The sequence below is a fragment of the Lygodium microphyllum genome, chromosome 2 (assembly GCF_053477565.2).
Source record: "Lygodium microphyllum isolate KBCC chromosome 2, Lygodium_microphyllum_v1.1.10, whole genome shotgun sequence".
NCBI classification, from domain to species: Eukaryota; Viridiplantae; Streptophyta; class Polypodiopsida; order Schizaeales; family Lygodiaceae; genus Lygodium; species Lygodium microphyllum.
This window is the reverse complement of record NC_141136.1, coordinates 37,152,742-37,175,091: the sequence shown is the minus strand read 5'-3', so window position 1 is coordinate 37,175,091 and position 22,350 is coordinate 37,152,742. Positions and strand designations below refer to the sequence as shown.

The window sequence follows — 22,350 nt, the reverse complement described above, 5'->3', positions numbered from 1 at the left end:
TGGAGATAAAATATGTATGAAATGTGGCCTTTCTATTCTATTCGAGAAGTTGTGGCATCACGAGGCAAAAGCTAGCATAGTTGCACTCATGAACTCCTTGTTTTTTTAATTATTTCTTCAATTTAAGAGTTTTGGTTGTTTTCATATTTTTTGAATTGATATTTGGATACACAACCATGTGAGGTAGGTTGGAGTAGAGTTCTAGAAGCATATTTGAAAACCCTAATGAAAGAGAAGAAAATCTCTATAAAAGCTACTATAAGAGTAAAAGGTGTACCATGAAAAAGTGATGCCATTAGATTAAGAAGAGTTTGGAGTGACTTATGTATCGACGATTTTGATGAAAAATGAGATAAGAAAAACACAATCTTGTCTAGAATTTGATCCCATCTATTCTACCCACGCAAGTTTTCAAACACACCAATGTTCAACCATCATTGCTAGAGACTCTCACATGGCTTTCATGGTAAACTTTGTGTCTACGTAGTTGAATTCGAAAAGAAAGTGGCTCATCATTGATAGGACGATTGCATTGATTCAATCAACCTATTCTTAGTTCGTTTTTGGTTTGAGAAGGTTCATTTTTAGATATTGATTTAAATGGAGGTAGCAGTCGAGGAATCATTTGTAATTGCACTCATACAAATTCCCAATTTCGTGCCAAGGTTAAATTCTCAATTTCATTTCTAGATTGAAACTCATTTCGGATGATTTTTGTTGTCACTAAAAAGGGAATTTTTGTGTCAAAGTACATTTTTATTGAGTAATATATATATATATACCGCGTGGAGCTGGACTTCGAACGCTGCAGCTAAGCAGGAGCTGTAGAAGTGTGATCACGTCTAGCTAGCTCATCTCGACGTTGTAGAACGGGTAGATCTCGAAGCGGTAGTAGCAACTGGCGGTGTGGATCTGGGCCCCTACGCCGTGATCGCAGTCTTGCCAGGAGTCAGCATGCGAGGAAAGGCAGTCGGAACAGTCGGCCTTGGAGAGGTAGCCCAGGCACTGGGCGAGGGCGTAGAGGCGACCACCAGGTACGTCGGGGTAGGGGGCGCTGGCGCTGGCATACAAGCCTCGGCGGTTGGGGGCGGAAGCTGTGACTGTTGTGAGCAGCTGCTCGACCTGGGACTGGAAGGCGGTGCTGTTGTCCTTCTGCGTGTTGCACAGCTCCACGACTATGCTGGAGTCTTCTTTGAAGAAAGGGGAGTTCTCGTACCTGAGGAAGCAGCCGTCCAGCTGGACCCTGGAGCCGATGGCATTCGGGCAGCTGTCAAGGGCTGCCTGGGCGGCATCCCCGACGCACTGCGAGCAGACGTCTGGTGGCACGTCCCCCCTGCATTGGTATGCCCCGTACACCTTGTCGCTGCCGCCATAGGCACTGCTGCTACGGTGCCAGCTCGCAGAGGAGGCCGACTCGCGCTTTAACGCCGTCAGCAGTGCGCTCAAGCCTTTGCCGAAGGCGCTGCCGTCGGGATACTTCTGAGTGTTGCACAGGATGTAGACCTCCGTGGAGGGGTCGAATGTCGCACAGCCTATTCCGAGCAGCTGGACGAGTGTAAAGAGGCCAATTACAACGATGGCTGGAATCGTGGTCATGCGCATATCCATGATGCAGACTGTTTACTACCTAGATTCTATTGGAAGGCCCGCGCTCTCTCTCTCTCTCTCCGTGTCTGTGGTTCAAAAGGAGGTCATACGTTACTGCGGACCTGCACCACAATTTATATAAGGACCCGGCGACGAGCGATTCATACAATCCATCTCAGGCTGGCCGCTGAATCCATCTCAGCAAGCCCGACTCTGTCAATGGTTCGTTGAAACTTGCGATGGCAGACGAAACTTGCGACTTTCTCGGATGTTATGACAAAAGACACTTTATTAAAAAACCTATTCCTGTAATTTTAACGATTTTAAATTTGAAATTTGAAATTTGCCTAATTTTCAGCGTAAGGTCTACCATTTGAAATGTTCCTCACATAGCACCTCGGTTTCGCCTAACCACTGCTGGCTTTCACAAATTAAGCCTTAAGCGGTTATCTTCACAATTTGCCAAAAGTTTAAGCTTCCAAAGTCTACAATGTGATATGTCCTTCAATTTTGAGAAAATGAGACATGTATGTAAGAATGGAAGTGTTGCGAGTTCAATAATGTCTATTCATTGGAAAGATTGCAACATATTGCTTATGTGAATTGTTGCCCCATGGCAAATCTTTCCACATGGGCCTAGCTTTCACCCTGTTTGTGGCACCACTTCTAATACATTTTGTGGTGGGCATATAAAAAACGTTTGTGCATCTTAATCCACCCTAACTATAGCAATCCATATGCTTTCGAACGACTAACTACAGTGCAAGTACAATCACTTCTTAAAAGACCAAAAAGTTATTAGGTGTTTGTGGTGCAACTATTATCATCTAGTACATTGATTTGGCTTCTTTAAGAGAATAACTATAGAAAGTAATGCATCCTAATTGTATAACATTAACATAATGGGCTCACTCCATATAAACTCACACTACCATGGTGGCATGTGCACACACACACACACACACACACACACATACAAGCACATGGATACACATGATAAGTTTTTTAGAAATAAGGCCCCTTGCATGGCTTTTAAAGGAGTTTTCTATTTGGAAAAGAAATATATATAAGCAAAAACTACTAGGAATGTCAAATTTCAAGAGTCACAATTAAGAATGAATCCGCGAAAAAAAGCTACCCTACTTAAGTTTTCTTACCATGGCATTCTTAAAAACCTTCTTGGCAAGCTTATCCATACAAATGTGACATCATTAATCAAAAGACTAACATCTATTTCCTCCCTTCAAGCAATGCATCTCGATAGAAATTTATGCCACATTTGGGGCTTTTGAGAATAACAAGTATTTAATAAACTAAACTCTACTATGATCAAAACCACATTGCGGACTTTTAGAGCCACTCTTGTTACTCAATTACACAAGTAGTACTAACATTACTAAAAAAATGGGTTTCTTAATGACTTTCTCACTTAAAAGTATAACCATGTAATTGGCTTTATGTAAGGTCTCTATCATTTTGTTTGCTTTCTTACTCAATCTTTTAATATGCCATTGAATTTGTGCATGCTAAATCTCAAGCTTATCTACTATGATAAATTCCTTCTAGAAACTATCCACAGTGCAAGTCGCAACACCAGTGGTTAGCCACTTGTATTCTAAGGGATTAGGCAAGGCAACGGAGGGCGTAGAGTGGGCCACTAAAAATTATGTTAGTATATCATGTGGGTTAAATGGAATGAATTTTCAAATACTCTTTTTGGGCCTCTGTTTATATACAAAATAGTATCATCTAGAGGGAATATTTACAGATTGAGTAAGAAAAGGTTATTTTTCATCCATGAAAAATTTAGAGATATGTCATTTTTAAATTGGGTCTTGAATGCACATGTTCACATGTAATAGGCACCCCTTGAAAAAAGAGTGCTTATATTGCCATCAGAGAGACTAATGTTTAAATCTATCTTTCATATTGCTATTACCAAAGGATTGCTCAATTTAGGAATTAAACTTGAAACTATCTCATCACCATGTATTCAACCCACCCAATGAGCTATACATGTTTGGTCAACATACCTCTCTCTCTCTCTCTCTCTCTCTCTCTCTCTCTCTCTCTCTCTCTCTCTCTCTCTCTCTCTCTCTCTCTCTCTCTCTCTCTCTCTCTCTCTCTCTCTCTCTCTCTATTTATATGTGTTAATTAATGTGATGCTTGAATTGATTCATGATAATTCATGGGGCTTGAAGCTTTAAAAATGGCTAATCCAATACATGAAGAGTTATATGAAAGTTCTGTGGACTACATCATAGAACTCCATGTATACAAATGCTAGGTTGAATCCATCTCAGCAAGCCAGACTCTATCAATGGTTCTTAGATATGACATAGCCATGAACCAAGGACAGATGAAACTCGTGACTTTGTTCAATGCCTTTAAAAAACAATTCATTTTAAAAGAACTTTTCTTGTAATTTGAATGTTCTTAAATTTGACATTTCCCTCAATCCCTTGACCTCTACACTTTTTTCCATAAACACTAACCTTGACAATTTTAAATTTTAAATATATGTGTCTAGAATTTTCCTTATCTCTAGCTTAGATTCAAGACCACCATTTGAAATGTTCTTCACATAGCACCTAGGTTTCCCCTGAACACCATTGGTTTTGACAAGCTACACCTTAAATGGTTGTCTTCACAATTTGCCTAATTTTAAGCTTCGAAAATTTGCAATTTGATATGTTCTTTAAATTTTAGAAAATGAATAGGTGAGAATGGAAGTGTGGCGAGTCCTATAATGTCTATACATTACGAATATTGTTTCAAGCTTCTTTGAATTGTTACCCGATGCCAATTATTTCCACATGAACCTAACTTTCACCTCGATTGAGGCACCACTTCTAATACATTTTGTGGTGTCAAGCAAAAAAAGAGAGAAAAGTTTTATGCTTGTTCATCCACCATAACTATAGCGGTTTATACTTTCAAATGGTTAACTATAGTGCAAGTATAATTAGTTCATTAAAGGTAATAATGTTATTTAGTGTTTGTGATGTAACTATTATCCACTAGTATATTAATTTAGCATTTTTAAGAGAATCACTAGAGAAAAGAATGCAACATTATGCTTGCTAATTGCAAAAAATTAATTTAATGGGCTCACTCCATGTAAACTCAAAGTACCACACTAAAATGTGCACATATGCACGTATGCACCAACCCACCCACACACACACACACAACCTTATGCACACACATTATAATTTTAATAGAAACAAGGCCACTTGCATGGCTTTTAAAGAGATTTATACTTGGAAAAGAAATATATATGAAGAAAAAACTACTAGACAAGTCCAAGTTCAAGAGTTGCAATTAATAATGAACTCTTTAAAAACAACTATCCTACTTCTTACCATGATATTCTTTGAAATCACCATACAAATGTGATATCATTAATCAAAAGACTAAAATCTATTTCCTCCCTTCAATCAATGTATCTCAATAGAAAATTTGGCCACATTTGGGGCTTTTGAAAAATAACAAGTATTTAACAAACTAAACTCCACTATGATTAGAACCACATGGTGGCAATTAAAGCAACTTTTGTGGCTCAATTACACAAGTAATGCTAACATCACTAATAAAAATGGGTTTCTTAATGACTTTCTCACTTTAAAGTATAACTATCTAATTGATTTTATGTAAGATCTCTATCATTTTGTTTTATTTTTCACTTAATCTTTTGATATGCCATTGAATTTGCACATGCTTAATCATAAGCTTTTCCATTATTGATCAATGCATTCCAGAAATCACCTACTGTGCAAGTTCTCATGTCATCCCCTAATTCTTTAGTTGTTTTCTCTCTTTAGTTAGTATGAGTTAAGTGAAATCATGTCTTCCCTCCCATAACAAATATCCAATGTATGCTCTAGTGTTCTCTTTTTGTAAAGGCGGTAGGTATTTTACTAAAGGAAGTTGGACAAGTATGTTGAATCTTGGAAGAACAAAATGAAAAACTATCTTAGTTTTCCAGGGATAATTTGTGAAGCATCTTTGCATACCTTTTGTTTTTGTAATCAAGTGGCTATCATAGTGGTTAGCCACTTTATTCTAAAGGGTTTGGCAAGGCATGGATGGGGGGGGTGTAGTGGGATCACGTAAAATTTTGTAAGTATATCATGTGGGTTCAATGAAATGATTTTTCAAATTCACATTTTAAACATTTTTCTACATAAAAAATGATATCATATATTGGGGATTTTCACATGTTGAGTAAGTTAAGGGTATGTTTCATTCATGATTATAAATTTGGAGATAAGGGGTTTCTTTAAGTGGGCCTTGAATGCATAGGATAGTAAGGGTTTACATGTAATACCCCCCCCCCCCCCCCCCAAAAGAGCTTATATTAGCATCACATGCATTATGGTTAAAATCTCACTTTTTTATTCCTATTACCAAATGATTGCTCATTTTAGGAATTAAATTGTATACGATCTCCTCACCAAGTGTTCAACCCATCCAACTAGCTATACGTTATAAAATCCTCTTACTTTTCCTATTTTCTTTTATGAATCCTTCTCCTTTTCTTACTCAAGCTTCTACAAAATGTTACTTTTCATTTTTTGTTATGAGATAGAGAGCAATGCTAGTTGATTGGTATCTACTTATTATTAATTCTTAATAAATAATACTTACGTAATTTTCATGAGAGAGAGAGAGATAAAAATAATGGGTAATTATGTTTAATTAAAGAGAAAAAGGAATCTAAAATTAGTGTTTAATACGTACCTAGTGAGTTATATATGTTATTTTTTATTGTAATGAAATTAGAATAGAGTATGTGTTTGGTTCATTTGTGCAAAAAAAAAAAGTGCAAGGTGAGGAATAACAAGAAATTTAAAAGGATGTTTTTAATGCATTCTGAGGACAAAAGCTCAATTCAACATTATAAATACCTACAAGGGGAAGGTGCTCATCCATGCATAGCGAGAGATTGTACCCATTCTTGTGTAGTGCAAGTTTTGGATTTCTCTTCTCTTGTATCATTTTCTCTCTTCTTGTTTTTTCTAGATTATTGGATATTGTATGATGAAGGCAATAAACATTGGTATCAAAGCAAGGTGATTAATCTACACATTAATATCAAGGAGGATCCATCATCTATGCTTTGGCATTTATATCATCTAACTCATCACTCATCCCTTCTTTATCTATTGGTTCAAGGATTTTTCTAAAGGATTTGAATGCAAGTACTCCTTCTCACCATTATCTTTGTTGGACCTATTAATTCCTTGGTAAGGCAGACTTTTCTAAAGGGTTTGGGCTTCAAACCACACGAGCAGTAAAAAATCACTCTTAGTAGTGGTTTTTCCACCATAATTATTTTTCTTCAGAGAAAGAGAAGTAACACCATCCAATTCAGCTCAAAGCCACCATTAGAACCTTCTTTTGTCACTATTTCCACCATAACCACCAACAACTGATGATTGCTGCCGTTTCCTACATTATTGTAAGGCACCAAAAAATCCACAATATAAGCTTTTTTAAGATTTTAAGCTTAAAATCCATGAAGCTTTACTAATGGGTAGCCATTCTAATTTTTCAAATTGGGGGACACTATATGATATCGTTTGTAATAGATGTTCAAGCAAGGACAGCCCTTGGTTTATATCCATGAAGTTTGTAGAAGATTTTAGAGTCTTCTAGAATATATCTGCATCATTGCTTATATCATCATTGATGTCAACGTACTCAAGTTCTCTTGTATTTAAATTATGCCACAATCAAGTTCTAGTTCTATTTCTCCTTCAAGTTCTTATATTAGAAGTTGTGAGAGAAATGTTCTGGCTCTCGAAAAGCACTTGTTGTGCCCATAACACCCTCTCACATTTACCCTCTTCCTTTGAATTGGTCTATAAGGCACAATTTCTCTACAAGGTTTTATAAGTGTCATCTATCATTATGTACCTATGTTGTTGCATGAGTGTGGCTCAGATGTACATCAGAGTAATTTCACCATTATATAGAAAAACAATTCCTATTCATCTGCAAGGATTTTTATTTTGAAGATTTTTTCAAGAATTATTCACATATAGTAGGTTCTATCCAATGCAAACTTTTGGGCATTGAATTACTTCCACCATGTCGAGCCCTTTTAAAAATGACAAAGATAATATGGAATCACCTCTTTCAAAAAAAATTCTCCAACAAAAAAGTGATCTTCTCTAACATAATTTGAATATAGTGCTGATGGATCTTTGTGAGTGTGAGCATCAACAAAGTTTTGTTGCCCAAGATGACAATGGTCAATTTGATCATATTTTGAAGGGTGTATTCGATACTCAACAAATCAAGAAGGACCAAAAGATATGTGATAATTCTTTCCACTTTTCTAAATTTGATGTAAAAAAAATAGAAAATTTATTTTGTCTTGGTTGAGACAATTTGATGATTGCTTCAATGAAAAGGTTTTTCTCGAGAAAGATGAAATCAAGTGTGCAACCATTATTTGATGAATAAATATTTGCTTCAATGGAATGTCCTATGCCATAAGAATGACTGCTGATCAAAGACTTGCATCAGATTCTTAGAAAGCAATAACGATTCTTGTCTTGGATGCCTCTAGTTTTATTTTAAATGAAGGTATAATTCGTGTAATTTATCTTGGTAAGAAGGTAATAACATTTCTATCTATACCACAAGGATTTGGCAAAGGATTTTGCTTTTGTGTATGCTTGAGGAAGTTTCTGAGATTGCATCTTAGACTAGCATCTAAGCTAAAATAAATTCTCTCAAACTTGCTTCTCTTTACAAAACTATCTCTTTTGTCCATGATATCAAGGAATAATTCCAATCTATCACTTAGATGCTTCACAATAAACAATCCAATACACCTCATTCCTTAAAAAATAATCGCACCTTGAAGAGACCTTTTGTGCCTTCTCATCCTAACTCTTTTCATTTAACAAGTCTTTCAATTTCCAACCAAGAATCAGCAATATGCAAAGTATCCAAATAACAATGTAAAGCCTCAAACTATGAATATTAATGTTTAAAATAAAAAGGCCAAGTTTACTTGTCATTGTTGTGGAAATTTTGGACATTATCAAGTGAATTGTCAAGTTCTATTACAACCCAACAATAAGAAAAGCACAACTCAATTTTACAACATTGAAGAGGAACTTGAGTGCACTCTTGATTAGACTATCAACATATTATAGGAATAAGCAATGAGGAAATAAGAATTAGGCATACGTATTTCTATGCATGCTTTATGAAAGATGAAAGACTTTGTGCATGATATGGATGTGACTATTTTGCATGATGATGGTAGTTCTCGTGACTTTATTTTAGAAAAATTAGTTGTAATGAGCAGGGATCACGAGAACATGGCATGGGAACATACCAGTCACACTGACGGTATATAAGGTGTAAGAGGGTATTTTGAGGATCAGAGAATTATCAAGAATCTCTCTTTTCACCTTCACAAGCTTTCATGGCTTCTTCTTCTTCTTCTTCTTCTTCTTCTTCCTCCCTTTCCTCTCTTTCTCTCTCTTCTCCATGTATTTCTCTCTCCTCTCCCTCTTCTCATGCAATCCTTCTCTCTCTTCTCTCCCTTAGTTAGGACTGTTAGGTCCCTTTCATTACAAGTGGTATCAGAGCTTTGTCCTTGATCCTTTTCTTTTCCCATAGATCTAGGGTTCTCACAGTTTTCCCACAGTTAGAAAACCTCAGTTACATCTCTCTCACAGGTACACAGGAGTACTCAGGCAGGCTATCAGCCCTCTTGAAGACTAAGGCAGCCTTTCTTTGAGCTTTCCCAAGGACACATCTAGAGGCGGGCATACACATTTGATAGGTCGTCACTAATTTTCATGTAAGTTTATTAAGGGTTTCGGGCAAAAGGAGTGTAGCAGAGTTAGAGAAGACCAAAAGCTCATTTACTTTTTGGAGAGGACCTTCTCTCTCCTCCTTCCTTCAAGCTGCCATGGAACCTTCAGGCCCAAGAACCTCCGAGATCTTGCTCCCTCCTCTTCCTCAACAGGAATGACTTGTCCCAGAGCTTCCCCCTCACCTTACTCAGCATCTATAGTAGCCTTGAGCCCTGCTTGTCTTGTCTAGAGCCTCCAGGGAGCAGCCCGAATAACGCGACACATTTTGCGCTATGCTTTCTGGCTCACTCCTCCTACTCCAGCTTAGTCCCAGCCCTCCTTGCTTCATCCCTCAACCTTGGCACACCCATGGGCAAGCTTGAGCACGGGTATTGACCCCCCCCAATAGTTCTTAATAATACCTCAAACCCTACTGTGGGCAGCAGCCATGGCAGCCATGAAACCTTCAGCCCAGCTCATGGCACACTAAATCCCCTTCAATTTTCTCACCTCGGGACCCTTGGGAGTAGCCACAAGCTTCAACAAGTGAAGATATATGACATTGAAGGCCCCCATACAACCATGGGCAATAAGAAGACGGGCAACCACAAAGCTCTTGAAGGAGGCAGCCAATAACTCTTCCCTAGGCTTGAGCAAGGTATGCCAATCAATTCTTCCTCTCTCTTTTACATCCAATTGTTGAGCTCAGCCACTTGATGAGAGAGATGGAAGAAATGCTTGGGTTGAGATTTCCAATGGGATTCCCATCCTCAGCCCACACCCTGGGAATGCATGCATAGCTAGATAATCTTTCAATTTCTTTCCCATTGCTCAAACTTTTACTCTAATCCTTAACCATACTCTTGTTTGATTCTGATTGATAAAAAAGTTTGTAAGAAGGGTAAGTCATGCAATCAGTGAGTCATTGAATTGCAGAGGTAACCCCTTTCCGCATCCCATTTCCTTATTGATCATGCATGTCATGAAAGGCCCAATACTCAATTTGTAAATGCATATCATGATGGTTTCTTAATAATAAATGTCTACCATGTATATTCCGGGTGAGGAAAATCCCGATGCCAGGCGACGTGGCAAGACAAAAGAGGGGTGACCCCCCTTGCGATCAAAGACCCTGAAGGGGTGCACAACCTGGCCCAGGGGGAAATTTGCCCACCTCTCGGTGATCCGGAGCCCAAACATTCTTGCAAGTGTAGGTACACTTGATGGAATAGCCATAACCCTGATCATTTGAGTCTACAACCCTCTACATGCATTGGTAATGTCATGTATCTCTTGGAAATGTATGGTGGATGCATGCAAGAAGGGCAGGGTATGCAGTCATGGAAATGGTCTCAGCAATAGAACTACAGATGCAAATGATGTATGGCTCTATGTGGCATTGAGAACCATTGTTGAGGCCCTTGATGTCTTGGAATAAGCACCTCACCATTGGGATAACGTATCCTCCTTTAGGGAGTCTTCGCAAGGTACTGCAGACAACTAGTCCCACACAGTCAGCCCGCAAAAGTTGATTACAACAAAGCCTTCTTGTGTGACTGAGCATGGGCCTTATAGCTCGATTTGAAGAGGTATCCCACCCTTCGATTTGAACGAAAAAACTCCCCATTCTGCCCTATGGTTTGGGAGATACGCTCAATTTTGTGCTAAGAGGTACTATGGGACAGACATCAGTCCTACAAAGTCAGCCCACAAAAGTCAATTATAGCAAAGCCTTCTTGTGTAATTGAGTGTGGGCCCCATATCTCGATTCAAAGAGGGCATCCATACCTTCGATTTAAACCAAAGATCTTCCCATTCCTCCCTACGGTTTGGGAGATAAGCTCAATTTTGTGCTCAGAGGTACTGTGGGATAGGCAGCAGTCCTACACAATCAGCCCACAAAAAGTGATTACAGCAAAGCCTTGGTCATTTATTGTTAGAGATATTTTTACATAGCCTCATAGAGGGGATCGAGAGCTTTAATTTAAATCAAAATTTTTGGCGATCGGAGCTTCCTAACTCAAGATATTACCATTTTTGTAACAAGGGTTCTAGTAGACTATAATTGGAATGGCAGGCCACAAGGGTAAAGCAAAGGCCCATGAGGACTTCTAAAGTGAAATAAGGGACTCCCGTGCCTCAATGAAAAATCCTAGCTCAGCCCAAGAGGATTGTGAAGACATGTTTGAAGAGGGTGCCCCTGAGATGGACCGCTTCTCTATGCTCAACCAAACTCTATGCCAACATGAGACCCGTCATGTAAATGACATCGAGAGATGGAACAACACCATAGGGAAATGGAAGCCCGCCAAGATCACTGTCACTTTGAGATGATGTCCAAGATGGACTTACTCATAGAGCGCATTGGCGCCCTCATCCCCACCAATACACCCCCCTCGGATCGACCCAAGGAGTATGTCCCTCCCCGTGAGGCTAATCGCCCTCCCCCCTTGGAGACCGAACATAGGCCACAAGGTCTCGGTGGTACCCATGGCGTTCCCCATAGCACTTATGAGACGGGTAAGCCTTCCACTTGACATGATGAACCCCTCCTTCCCTCCCCCATTACGAATCCTTCAAGCCCATCCTTGGGACCACAACTCCTCCGTAACGAAAGCTATATGCACACTCATGGGAATGGCCAGCAAGGGCCTAATGCAAATCTTGGGCAGCATGGAATGCAAGTGGTATATGGGCAGCATGCACATGGCAATGGGCAGCATGCACATAGCAATGGGCATGATGCATATGGCAATGGGCAGCATGCACATAGCAATGGGCAGCATGCACATGGCAGTTTTGGGCAGCATGGCCATTTTGGACAGCAAGGTTCTAATGTGCAATTTGGTCCTCATGTAATGCATGGATAGCATGGCCCCCAAGGAAATTTTGGAGAGCCAGGGTTTGGACAGCAAGGCATGTATGGGCAGTATGTAGCACATGGCATTCATGGACAGCAAGGCCCAAATGAGCTGCGTGACAAGATTGTGTTTACTAAGTTTAATGTGTAGTTCTCATTCCCAGCTGAATTAGAGAAATGGACCTCTAAATTTGAAGCCTATTTTCTCATTTACCCCCGTATCGATGAGGCAAAGATTATTTTTTCCTCCCTTCATTTGGAAGGTTTTTCCCACACATGGTGGAGATTTGTTCAAAGAGAAAATCAACAGTTTCATGATTGGGAAGATTTCAAGATGCATATGATCCAAGTTTTTGTCTCCCCTGTAGAAAAAGAACTCTTGGCTAGGCAATGGTATCAGTTTGATCAGTGAAATCTCAGCGCGAGGGAGTATACCAACCAGTTTATGAACCTATCCATGTATGTTGAGGCAGTCAGTGATGAGGCCAAATTGCATAAATACATTTATGGGCTAGATGCGCATCTTTGAGCTGATGTAATGGCTCAAAACCCAGCCACCTTGTTTGCAGCCATAGAATTGGCTGAATGATATGGTTGGAAATACCGTCGCAATGAGGGCATGCATCCCATTGCACGACAACAAAGATACCCTATCAAGAAACCCCCATATGTCGGTAATTATCGCAACAACAATGCAAGGAATGGCAACCCCAAAATCCCCACTTACCCCACTTTTAATGCTGAAAGGAAATATGGCAGTTTTGGGATAGCACCCCCCTCCAAAAGTGACCCAAAGTATGCTCAAAATAAGAAATGGAATGGCTGCAGTCCTAACAGTCAAAAATTCATTCCTCCTGACGTTGTTAAGGATCGCAAGGCTAAAGTCTTGTGCTTTAAATGCAGGGATAAGTACATGATTGATCATGCATCCAAATGCCATTTTAAGAACGGCATTGTCAAGTTTAATAGCATGTATGTGCTAGAAGATAGTGACAATTTGGAAGAGGACTTGCATGACAACTCTCCCATGATGACACTTGCTCAAAATGCTGAATATGAAGAGGATCTTGACACATATCAATTTTATGACTCACCAAATGGGTTCCCTTTTGACTGCGGTGGCTGCCCCATGGATGACATGCTTGGGAATGACCCTTTGCACCCCACATTTACCACTATATCAGCTTGATCGATCTCCATGGATGCATGGACCGGCTCTAGGAACCCGAAAACCCTATGGGTACATGGTAACATTGATGGAAAGAATGTATAAATTCTCATAGATAATGGGAGCATACACAGTTTTGTGAATAAATCGGCTCTTGGCCATTTGACATGTGTTCGTACTGAATTACAGCAATCTCTTAGGGTTCAAGTGGCCAATGGATGAACACAAGTGTCTCTTATGCTAACTGATAATTATACAACAAAGGTGGACTTAATTACCCTTGATATGGGCCCCATTGATGTTGTTTTGGGTTGTGATTGGCTTCAGCAGTTGGGAAAAATTTCTATGGACTTCTCTCATCTATATATGGAGTTTGTAATGCATGGGCAACTTGTACATTTGGAGGGAATCAAAGAAATTGTAGATTTTCAGCTTATAACAGCAAGACAACTCAAAAAGGAATTCAAGAAATGCTCCCATATCTTTGTCTTACATTTGCATAAGGATAATGATGACCAACACACCTTGGGGAAGTAAAATGCAGCACTAAAAGCACTTTTGGCTGAATATGAGGACCTATTTTAGCCCCCCACCACTCTCCCTCCTCAGAGATCGGTGGATCACTCGATTGACTTGGAGCCCCGGCCCATCAATAAACCCCCATATTGGCTCTCTAAATGTGCGAGAGAGAAAGTAGCTAAGCAAGTCAATGATCTCACTGAAATGGGATTCATAGAGCCTAGCTCTTCCCCTTATGCCTCCCCGGTTCTATTAGTTAAGAAAAAGGACGTATCCTTCTGGTTGTGCATTGACTACCATGATCTCAATAAGATCACCGTCAAAAATAGATACCCCATCCCTCGAATTGATGAATTGCTTCATGAGCTCAAGAGAGCATGCTACTTCACCAAGATTGATTTGCGATCCAGCTACCACCAAATCAGAATGAGAGTGGGTGATGAAGTTAAAACAGATTTTCGGACTGGCAGTGGCTTGTACCATTTCCTTGTCATGCCATTCGGGCTCATTAATGCACCCACCACGTTTCAGAGCTTAATGAACAAAGTATTGCAGTCATGGCTTTTCCAGTTTGTGTTGGTATTCTTTGATGATATACTCATTTACATCAAGTCACTGCATGAGCATTTGAAGCATGTGTCAGAAAAATTTTTGATGTACTAAGAGAGCACCGATTATTTGCCAAGGAAAGCAAGTGTGTCTTCATGCAAACAAAGGTTGAGTACTTGGGACACATTGTTAGTGAAAAAGGCATCCAAGCTGATCCTAAGAAAGTGCAATGTGTCCGGGATTGGCCCACACCCACACCCACTACCTCCTTGCGTGGTTTTCTTGGCCTCTCCTCTTTTTATTGGCGCCATTATGCCACGATTGCAGCACCATTAACCAACAGGTTGAAAAAAGAGGCTTTCCTATGGGATAATTTGACTGATTACAGTTTTCAGCAACTAAAAGACTTGCTCACTTTAGCCCCCATCCTCGTATGCCCTGACTTTTCAAAGGATTTTACCATCCAATGTGATGCTAGTGGATGGGGTATTGGTGCAGTCTTGTTGCAAGAACACGGGATAATAGCATTTGAGAGCTGGAAATTGGACGATAAAGAGAGAGAGTTGCATGTCTATGATTAGGAGATGTTGGCAGTCATTCATGCTATAAAAAAGTGGCACCACTACTTGTATGGCAGTAAATTTAAGGTGAAAAGTGACCACCGTGTGCTGAAATACTTCTTAACTCAGCCCAACCTCACTCCCAAACAACATAGATGGGTGGCTACCCTACAAAACTATGACTTTGAGATTACCCACACTCGTAGCAAGGAGAATGTAGTGGCTGATGCACTCTCTTGCATATGGGCATTCAAGGTTTCATCCATCACTGAACTCCACCATGATTGGATTGAAGAGCTCCAAGAGGCCTACTTGCTTGATGCTAAATTCAACCCTCTTTTTCAGAAATTACAGCAAGGTGTCATGGATGACAACTCTCAATATCAACTCCACAATGGCCTCATTTGGATCCATGGCCGTATTGTGATTCCCCATGCCTCTCCTTTCACCCAAAGGATCCTTGAAGAGATGCATTCTTCATCGATTGTTGGACACTCAGGGATCTTCAAAACATATGACCACATTTCAAAAAGCTTCCATTGGAAAGGCCTATGGCGAGATGTTAAAGACTTTGTGTCTAGATGTGTGCCTTGTCAGCAAAATAAAGATAGCACTCTTAAACCGTGTGGATTGTTGCAGCCCTTACCTATCCCTGAAGGAAAATGGACCCACATACTATGGATTTCATAACTGGTTTACCTACAACCAAGAAGGGTTGGGATAGCATCTATGTGGTAGTTGATCGACTCACTAAAGCAGCCCATTTCATCCCTACAAAATCTCAATTTACAGCATCTCAAGTTGCCACTCAGTTTATGGAGCATGTTTTTAAGTTGAATGGCTTACCCCATGTCATAGTACATGATCGGGACACCAAATTTATGAGTCAGTTTTGGCAGACAATTTTCAGCTCCATGGGGACCAAATTGGCTCTATCATCCCCAAACGAATGGGTAGACCGAGTGAGTCAACAAGTGGCTTGAAACTTATTTGCAACATTTTTGTCATGATGGGTAGAATTCTTGGGATGTATGGCAGCACTTGGCTGAATTTTCTTACAACAACTCCACTCATTCGAGCACTGGATTCTCTCCCTTGGAATCATTGTATGGTTATCGGGTGCCCCTTCCTACCGTGATCTTCAATGAAAAGCTCAACCCCCTTGGAAAAGAAGAGTTGGACCGCATGCAAGCTTTACTTCAACAATGCAAGGCAAACCTCAAAAGAGCTCAAAAGCACATGAAGCTCCATGCTGATGCAAAAAGTAGACCCCTTGACTTTCAAGAGGATGAATTGGTACTCTTAAAGGTCCCCAAGTCCTGTTATGCTACACTAATGGACGGTTCTTGCAACAAGTTGGCACATCGTTACTATGGGCCCTACACAATCATCAAGAAGGTCAAGGAATTGGCTTACCATCTCCAACTCCCTCCCACTACTAAGATCCATAATGTCTTCCATGTGATCCAATTGAAACCTTTCATTGGCACTCCCAAAGATCATGTAGAGGAGCTACCCCCCCATAGATGAGGAGGGCCTTATCCAGTATATTTTTGAAGCGGTCATTGGGCAGCGTGAAAAGCAACTCTGCACCCATTTCATCCATGAATACCTAATCAAATGGCAAGGCCTACCAACAAAGGAAGCTTATTGGAACCCAACATCTATCTTGGATTAATTTCCACACCTCAAGGAGGCCGTATTGGCTGGAACATAACCATGACACCCGTTTTGGGCTGTAGTCTGCGTCTGGACAGCCAACTGTTTTGCACTAGTTTTGATCCTAACCCATTTTCAGCCCCATTCCCCATACATGGGTTGAAAGTACACCTCAAGGGCTCTATGGCAACACCTCACTTGCCCCGATCAGAGTTTCCTAGAGGAAGTTATGGCTGTTTTTCTCCAACCATACTATCTGGGACAACACACTAGTAACTCCTGGACAACCCTCTATTTTGCAACAGTTTTGGTCCTAACCTAATTGCAGCCCCTCCTCATCCACATGGTTTGAAAGTACATCTCCTGGGCTCTATAACGACACCTCAATTGTCCCATTCAGAGTTTCTCACACAAAGTTATGGCTGATTTCCTACAACACACCCTTATAGGACAAGACAATATCCCTTGTTTTTTAGGACAAAAACTTTATGAGATGGGATGGTTTGTAATAAGCAGGGATCATGAGAACATGGCATGGGAACGTACCAGTCACACTGATGGTATATAAGGTGTAAGAGGGTATTTTAAGGATCAGAGAATTATCAAGAATCTCTCTTTTCACCTTCACAAGCGTTCATGGCTGCTTCTTCTTCTTCTTCTTCTTCTTCCTCCCTTTCGTCTCTTTCTCTCTCATCTCCCTCTTTTCATGCAGTCCTTGTCTCTCTTCTCTCCCTTAGTTAGAATAGTTAGGTCTCTTTCATTACATTAGTAAGACGGTTAGAAAAAGAAACCAGTCCTTCATTTTACAAGGTTAAATCTGTATTTTAAGACATTAGATACAATGGAATATAGAAAATCAAGGGATTTGAAATTTCTATAGATAAATATGAAGGAAAATATGATTTATTTCAATAATTATATATTATCCTTGATATTCCTTTCAAACATTAATTTAATCCTGACATTGATTATCATACTCATATAATAACTTTTCAATTTCAAGGACAAATAATCTATTTGATTTTAGTGATCTTAAAATTGAATTGTTTTCATTAATCAATCATACATCGACTAAGCAAGCACTTAGAAAATGGAACACAAGGGATGCATGATTTTTGTGTTTAACATTCTTTTGCACTCTCACCCATATATATAAAAACTTTTTAAACTCATATAAACATTGTTTTGTAGATAATCACCCACTTGAGTTGCCACTATCATGAGGACAATCCAATCACAAAATTGAACTTTTTCCTAATGTTCCTCCACCACACAAAGCTTCATATAGACAGTCCTTTGCATCAAAAAGAAATTTATAGAGAAGTGACTAAATTCTTAGATAAGGGTTTACATTTTCATAGTTCTTCTCCTTTTAGTGCACTTATTTTGTTGGTTGAAAAGAAAAACAAAACATAGAGAATGTGTATTGATTATTGAGATTTTAAAAAAATATTATTAAAAATCAATATTAGAGTCCTAGATTTCATGATTTGAGAAATAGTATGATTCTTAATCTTCTTAGATTCTATCATATTAACCAACCTAGTAATTGAAATCAATATTTGGCTATCCTTCACATTACTTTTTATAACACCCCACATTCTACCTCTATTAAAGCTCCTTTCAAGGTAGTTTATGGAAAGAAATTACCTATTCCTATGACTACCATTGCTTCTAATGTTCCAAATACTAATTCTTTCGCCATTGATCATAGCAAAATTTTGGAGAAAGTAGTGGAAAGGATTAAACGATCCCAATTGAAATACACCACTCAAGCCAATAAAAAACACAATGCTATTAATTTCAAAAACCAAAGATCTAGTTTGGTTGCATATTAAACAAAGGATGCTACAAACCATTGAAAGGTATCTAAAAGTCAAGTTAGCACCAAGGTATTATGGCCCATTTCAAATCGTTTACAACATTAATAAAAATGTATTTACATTGGATGCCCCTCTTCATTGAAGAATACATCATTCTTTTTACATTGATTTGTTGAAATCATTCAAGGAAATACCTCAACTTACTCTTAAAGTTAATGATCCTCCTTTTTTAGAGGTCGATGTTGAAATTTTAGTTATTGAAGTAATTCTTCACCATGACCACACTACTATCCAAACATAAAATAAATTCCATAGATATTTAGTCAATTATAGAAATCATTTTGTGGAAGAATCATAATGCATCCAATAATCAATGCTAACTCTTAAATACGACAATCTAATTGATACCTACCACTCATAATCAAATTGAATATCCCACATGCACATATTTATCATAAATAGTGTTTCATGTAGAATCCATGAAATTTTATAGTGTAGATTTGTTGTTGAAAGTGGCACTAGTATACAATGTATATTCATTGAAGGAAACACCAGTGGCATGTGATTGGCTATCTTTACATATTTTCTTTTAGTTATCATCTATGGATAGTTACTTTTTAATCCTCAAAAAATATTATGAGATTATATTTAGTAATTGTTATTATTATATATTTTGATTTATTTACCACATAATCCACGACTTATCATACAAACACATATCTATACTATGGATCACATCATGCCTAGTAGATAGATTAAAGGATACTAATGTGTTTTGTGTAGATGGAGTTAAGAGGAATTATTATTTTCGAGTGTGTATTTTAATGCATGAAAGTGATGCACTTTGCAACATTAAAAAATATTATTAGAAACATTATATTTTGTATGTGCTTATTAGCACAAGGACTTTGCATATGCACATGCACAATAGATATATATATATATATATATATATATATATATATATATGAGTGAAGACAAAATATTATTTTTGGTTGTAAAGTTATTAGAATAGAGCATGTTTGATTTATTTGCACAAGAGAAAGTAATGTAGTGTGAGAAAAAGTAAAAACTCAAAAAGTATGCTTTTAATGTATTTTAGGCAGCACAAAAACTTATTTCAGTATTATAAATACATGCATGGGGGAGGTGCTTGCCCATGCATGGGGGGCGATTGTACCCATTCTTGTGTTGTGCAAGTTTTGAAATTCTCTTCTCTTATATAAATTGTTCTCTTAAATATTGGCTATCATATTGGTGAAGACAAGCAAGAAGTAGAACTTTAGAGCATATTTGGTGCAAATTTTCTCATCACCATTAGCTATCTTAGCCTTTATGGGCTATTGTGATTCAGTGGAAAGATGATGCGAATGATTTGTTGCTTGCTTATTGACAAAACTATGTATACTACCACTATCAACCAAAATGTATATAGTATTTCCATGGATATTTCCTTGAATTCTTAGTGCGTATGGGCCCCTCTAGAACAGATCCAGGAATCAATGGATATTGAATTGTAACAAGTGAATACACACTGACTAGGGTTTAGACACCCAGTCAGACTGATCGAGGTATATAAGGTGTAAGAGTCCTAGATTAAAGCAACCGGTTATTATCAAGAACATACTCTTCACCTTCATCTCTAGCTTCCATGGCTTCCTTCATCCTTCTCTCCTCTTTTTTATCTTTCTCTCTCCTCTTCTAGTCTTATTTTCCCTTCTTCTTGCTCTCTTTCTCTCTCTTCAACTCTTCTCCTCTCTTCTCTAAGATTCATTCATTAGAAGTGGTATCAAAGTTTCAAGCTTTGGTCCTTTTCTTGTTTCTCCTTTTTTCCTTTTCAAATCCCAAAAACCCTACCAACTCAGCTTACAAGTACAGCAAGAAGACTGTAGTTACCTTCAACTTTTTGGAGCAAGTAAATAGGATATTCGTGATTGTCCTGTAGGACTGTGACCAAAAACTCTGTTTGTTGCTCATTATGAAGGCCTTATATGGGTGGAGAGAGGCCTAATCAGCAATATAAATAGCATCTTGAGCATACTGAGCATTAACCCAAGCATCATTGGATACCCATCTTCTTTGCCATCAATGTATAAGTAAATTCACTGTCATATATCTCTTTTGATTGCATGCACTTTAAGTGTTAGATATGGGTGCCATTAGCATTGAGGAGCTGTCCAAGGGGGATCATTGCATCAGGGAAAGTAGAGATCATGGAAAAAGTACCTTCATTTGCATACAAGTATTGAGATCTAGATCACTAGGAGGTGGGCAAAGTTCCCCCGGGCTAGGTTGTGCACCCCTTCAAGGTCTTAAGTGGTAAGGGAGGGTCACCTCTCTTTTGTCTTACCACCTCGCCTAGCATCGACCTTTTTACTTAGCCGGAGTATACATGGGATACATTTTTATTAAGTAATCAGCATGAGATGCATTAGAAAGGAGACATTGGGCCTTTTCATAAGATGCAAGGAATGAACAAGGGTCAAGGTAGGGGTTACCTTGGCAGTCCAGTGACTCACTTGCTATACTTACCCAATTTACAATAACTATTATTCACTTTGAGGCTCATCCAAGGTCACAAGACAAAATGGGGTTTAATGTCGGCCAATACAATGAATTTTCAGGATTAGATATGATGCATGCATGCAAAGGGGATTGAGCTACTAGGCCTATGAAAATTTTTCATCTCTCCAACAAGGGATTAGGCTCAGGAAGTGATTAAATTTGAGAGATTAAGATTCGGTTGGAATACCTCTTCAATAATTGGGGAGATGATTGTTTGAAGCATAGCTCATCATGATGCCCATTTGCTTTGTCAATCAAGCCTAATTGGTTGCGGCATTTCCATGGAAAAACACTTTAGCATTCGAATGCTCCCAATGATGATGATGACTCCCGTACTTTTTCTAGAGCTTGGGCTCAAATTTCTATTTTGAATTTGGGAGTGAACCCTATATCTCACCTCGACAAGGTGCAGACCGCTCGAGGATAGGCACAATAATTCCATCTCGAAGAGGACTTTGTCCCCTCCAACTTGAACCAAAAATATCATCAATGGAAAGTTCCTACAAAAATTTACGGCCCATTTACTAATAGCAGGTCTTGTGGATTGCATCCAGATGGCTAGCTAGAAAGGCAAAAGCAAGGCCCAAGAGGACCTCCAGAGGAAGATTAGAGACTCTCGAACCTCCATGAATGAGGAACCAAGCTTGGCACAAGATTACCATGGTGATGTACAAGAGGAAATGCCCAATACGGACCCATAAACCACGCTGCTCAATCACACCCTATGTCAGCATGAGCTTCGCCACATGGAATGACATAATGACATGGTTACCAATCGCCGCAAAATGATGTCCAAGTTTGATGAATGCATCAAGCACATGGCCCTCTCAAACACAAGGAATCAATAGACCTTGGATTAGCTCACTACTCTTGTTTCTCAACTAGCTACTGTTTCTTAGCCCAAGAGAAGGTCAATGACTCTAGGCATGAGTGTAGGCGTCCTCCACATCAGGAGCCATTGCATGGTCCACAGGGTATACTTGGTGCTAAGGGAATCCTCCCTTCTACTTATGAGATTGGTGAACCCTCTCACCCATAGGATGAGCCCCTTTTGAATTCCCCTATCAACCATGTTTCCAACATCCCACTAAGGCCCTCTCCCACCCTTGGTCGAAATTCCCTTGCTCTCCCTAGGAGCATGCATGCACCCTTTATGAATTAGTTGCATCATGGAAAATATGGTCCCAATTGTTAGCATGACAATCATGGACAACTTGGATATAATGGACAACAT

The 22,350-nt window shown here is 39.1% G+C and overlaps 1 protein-coding gene across 1 annotated transcript; it reads right to left on the bottom strand.

Moving 5' to 3' along the window:
• Positions 1 to 653: 653 nt before the first annotated feature.
• On the bottom strand, positions 654 to 1,846 carry LOC148039630 (cysteine-rich repeat secretory protein 55-like). Its single transcript, XM_087692199.1, has one exon. It carries the CDS (start codon positions 1,606 to 1,608, stop codon positions 847 to 849), a length of 762 nt encoding a protein of 253 aa, XP_087548325.1. The 5' UTR covers positions 1,609 to 1,846; the 3' UTR covers positions 654 to 846.
• Positions 1,847 to 22,350: the final 20,504 nt, after the last annotated feature.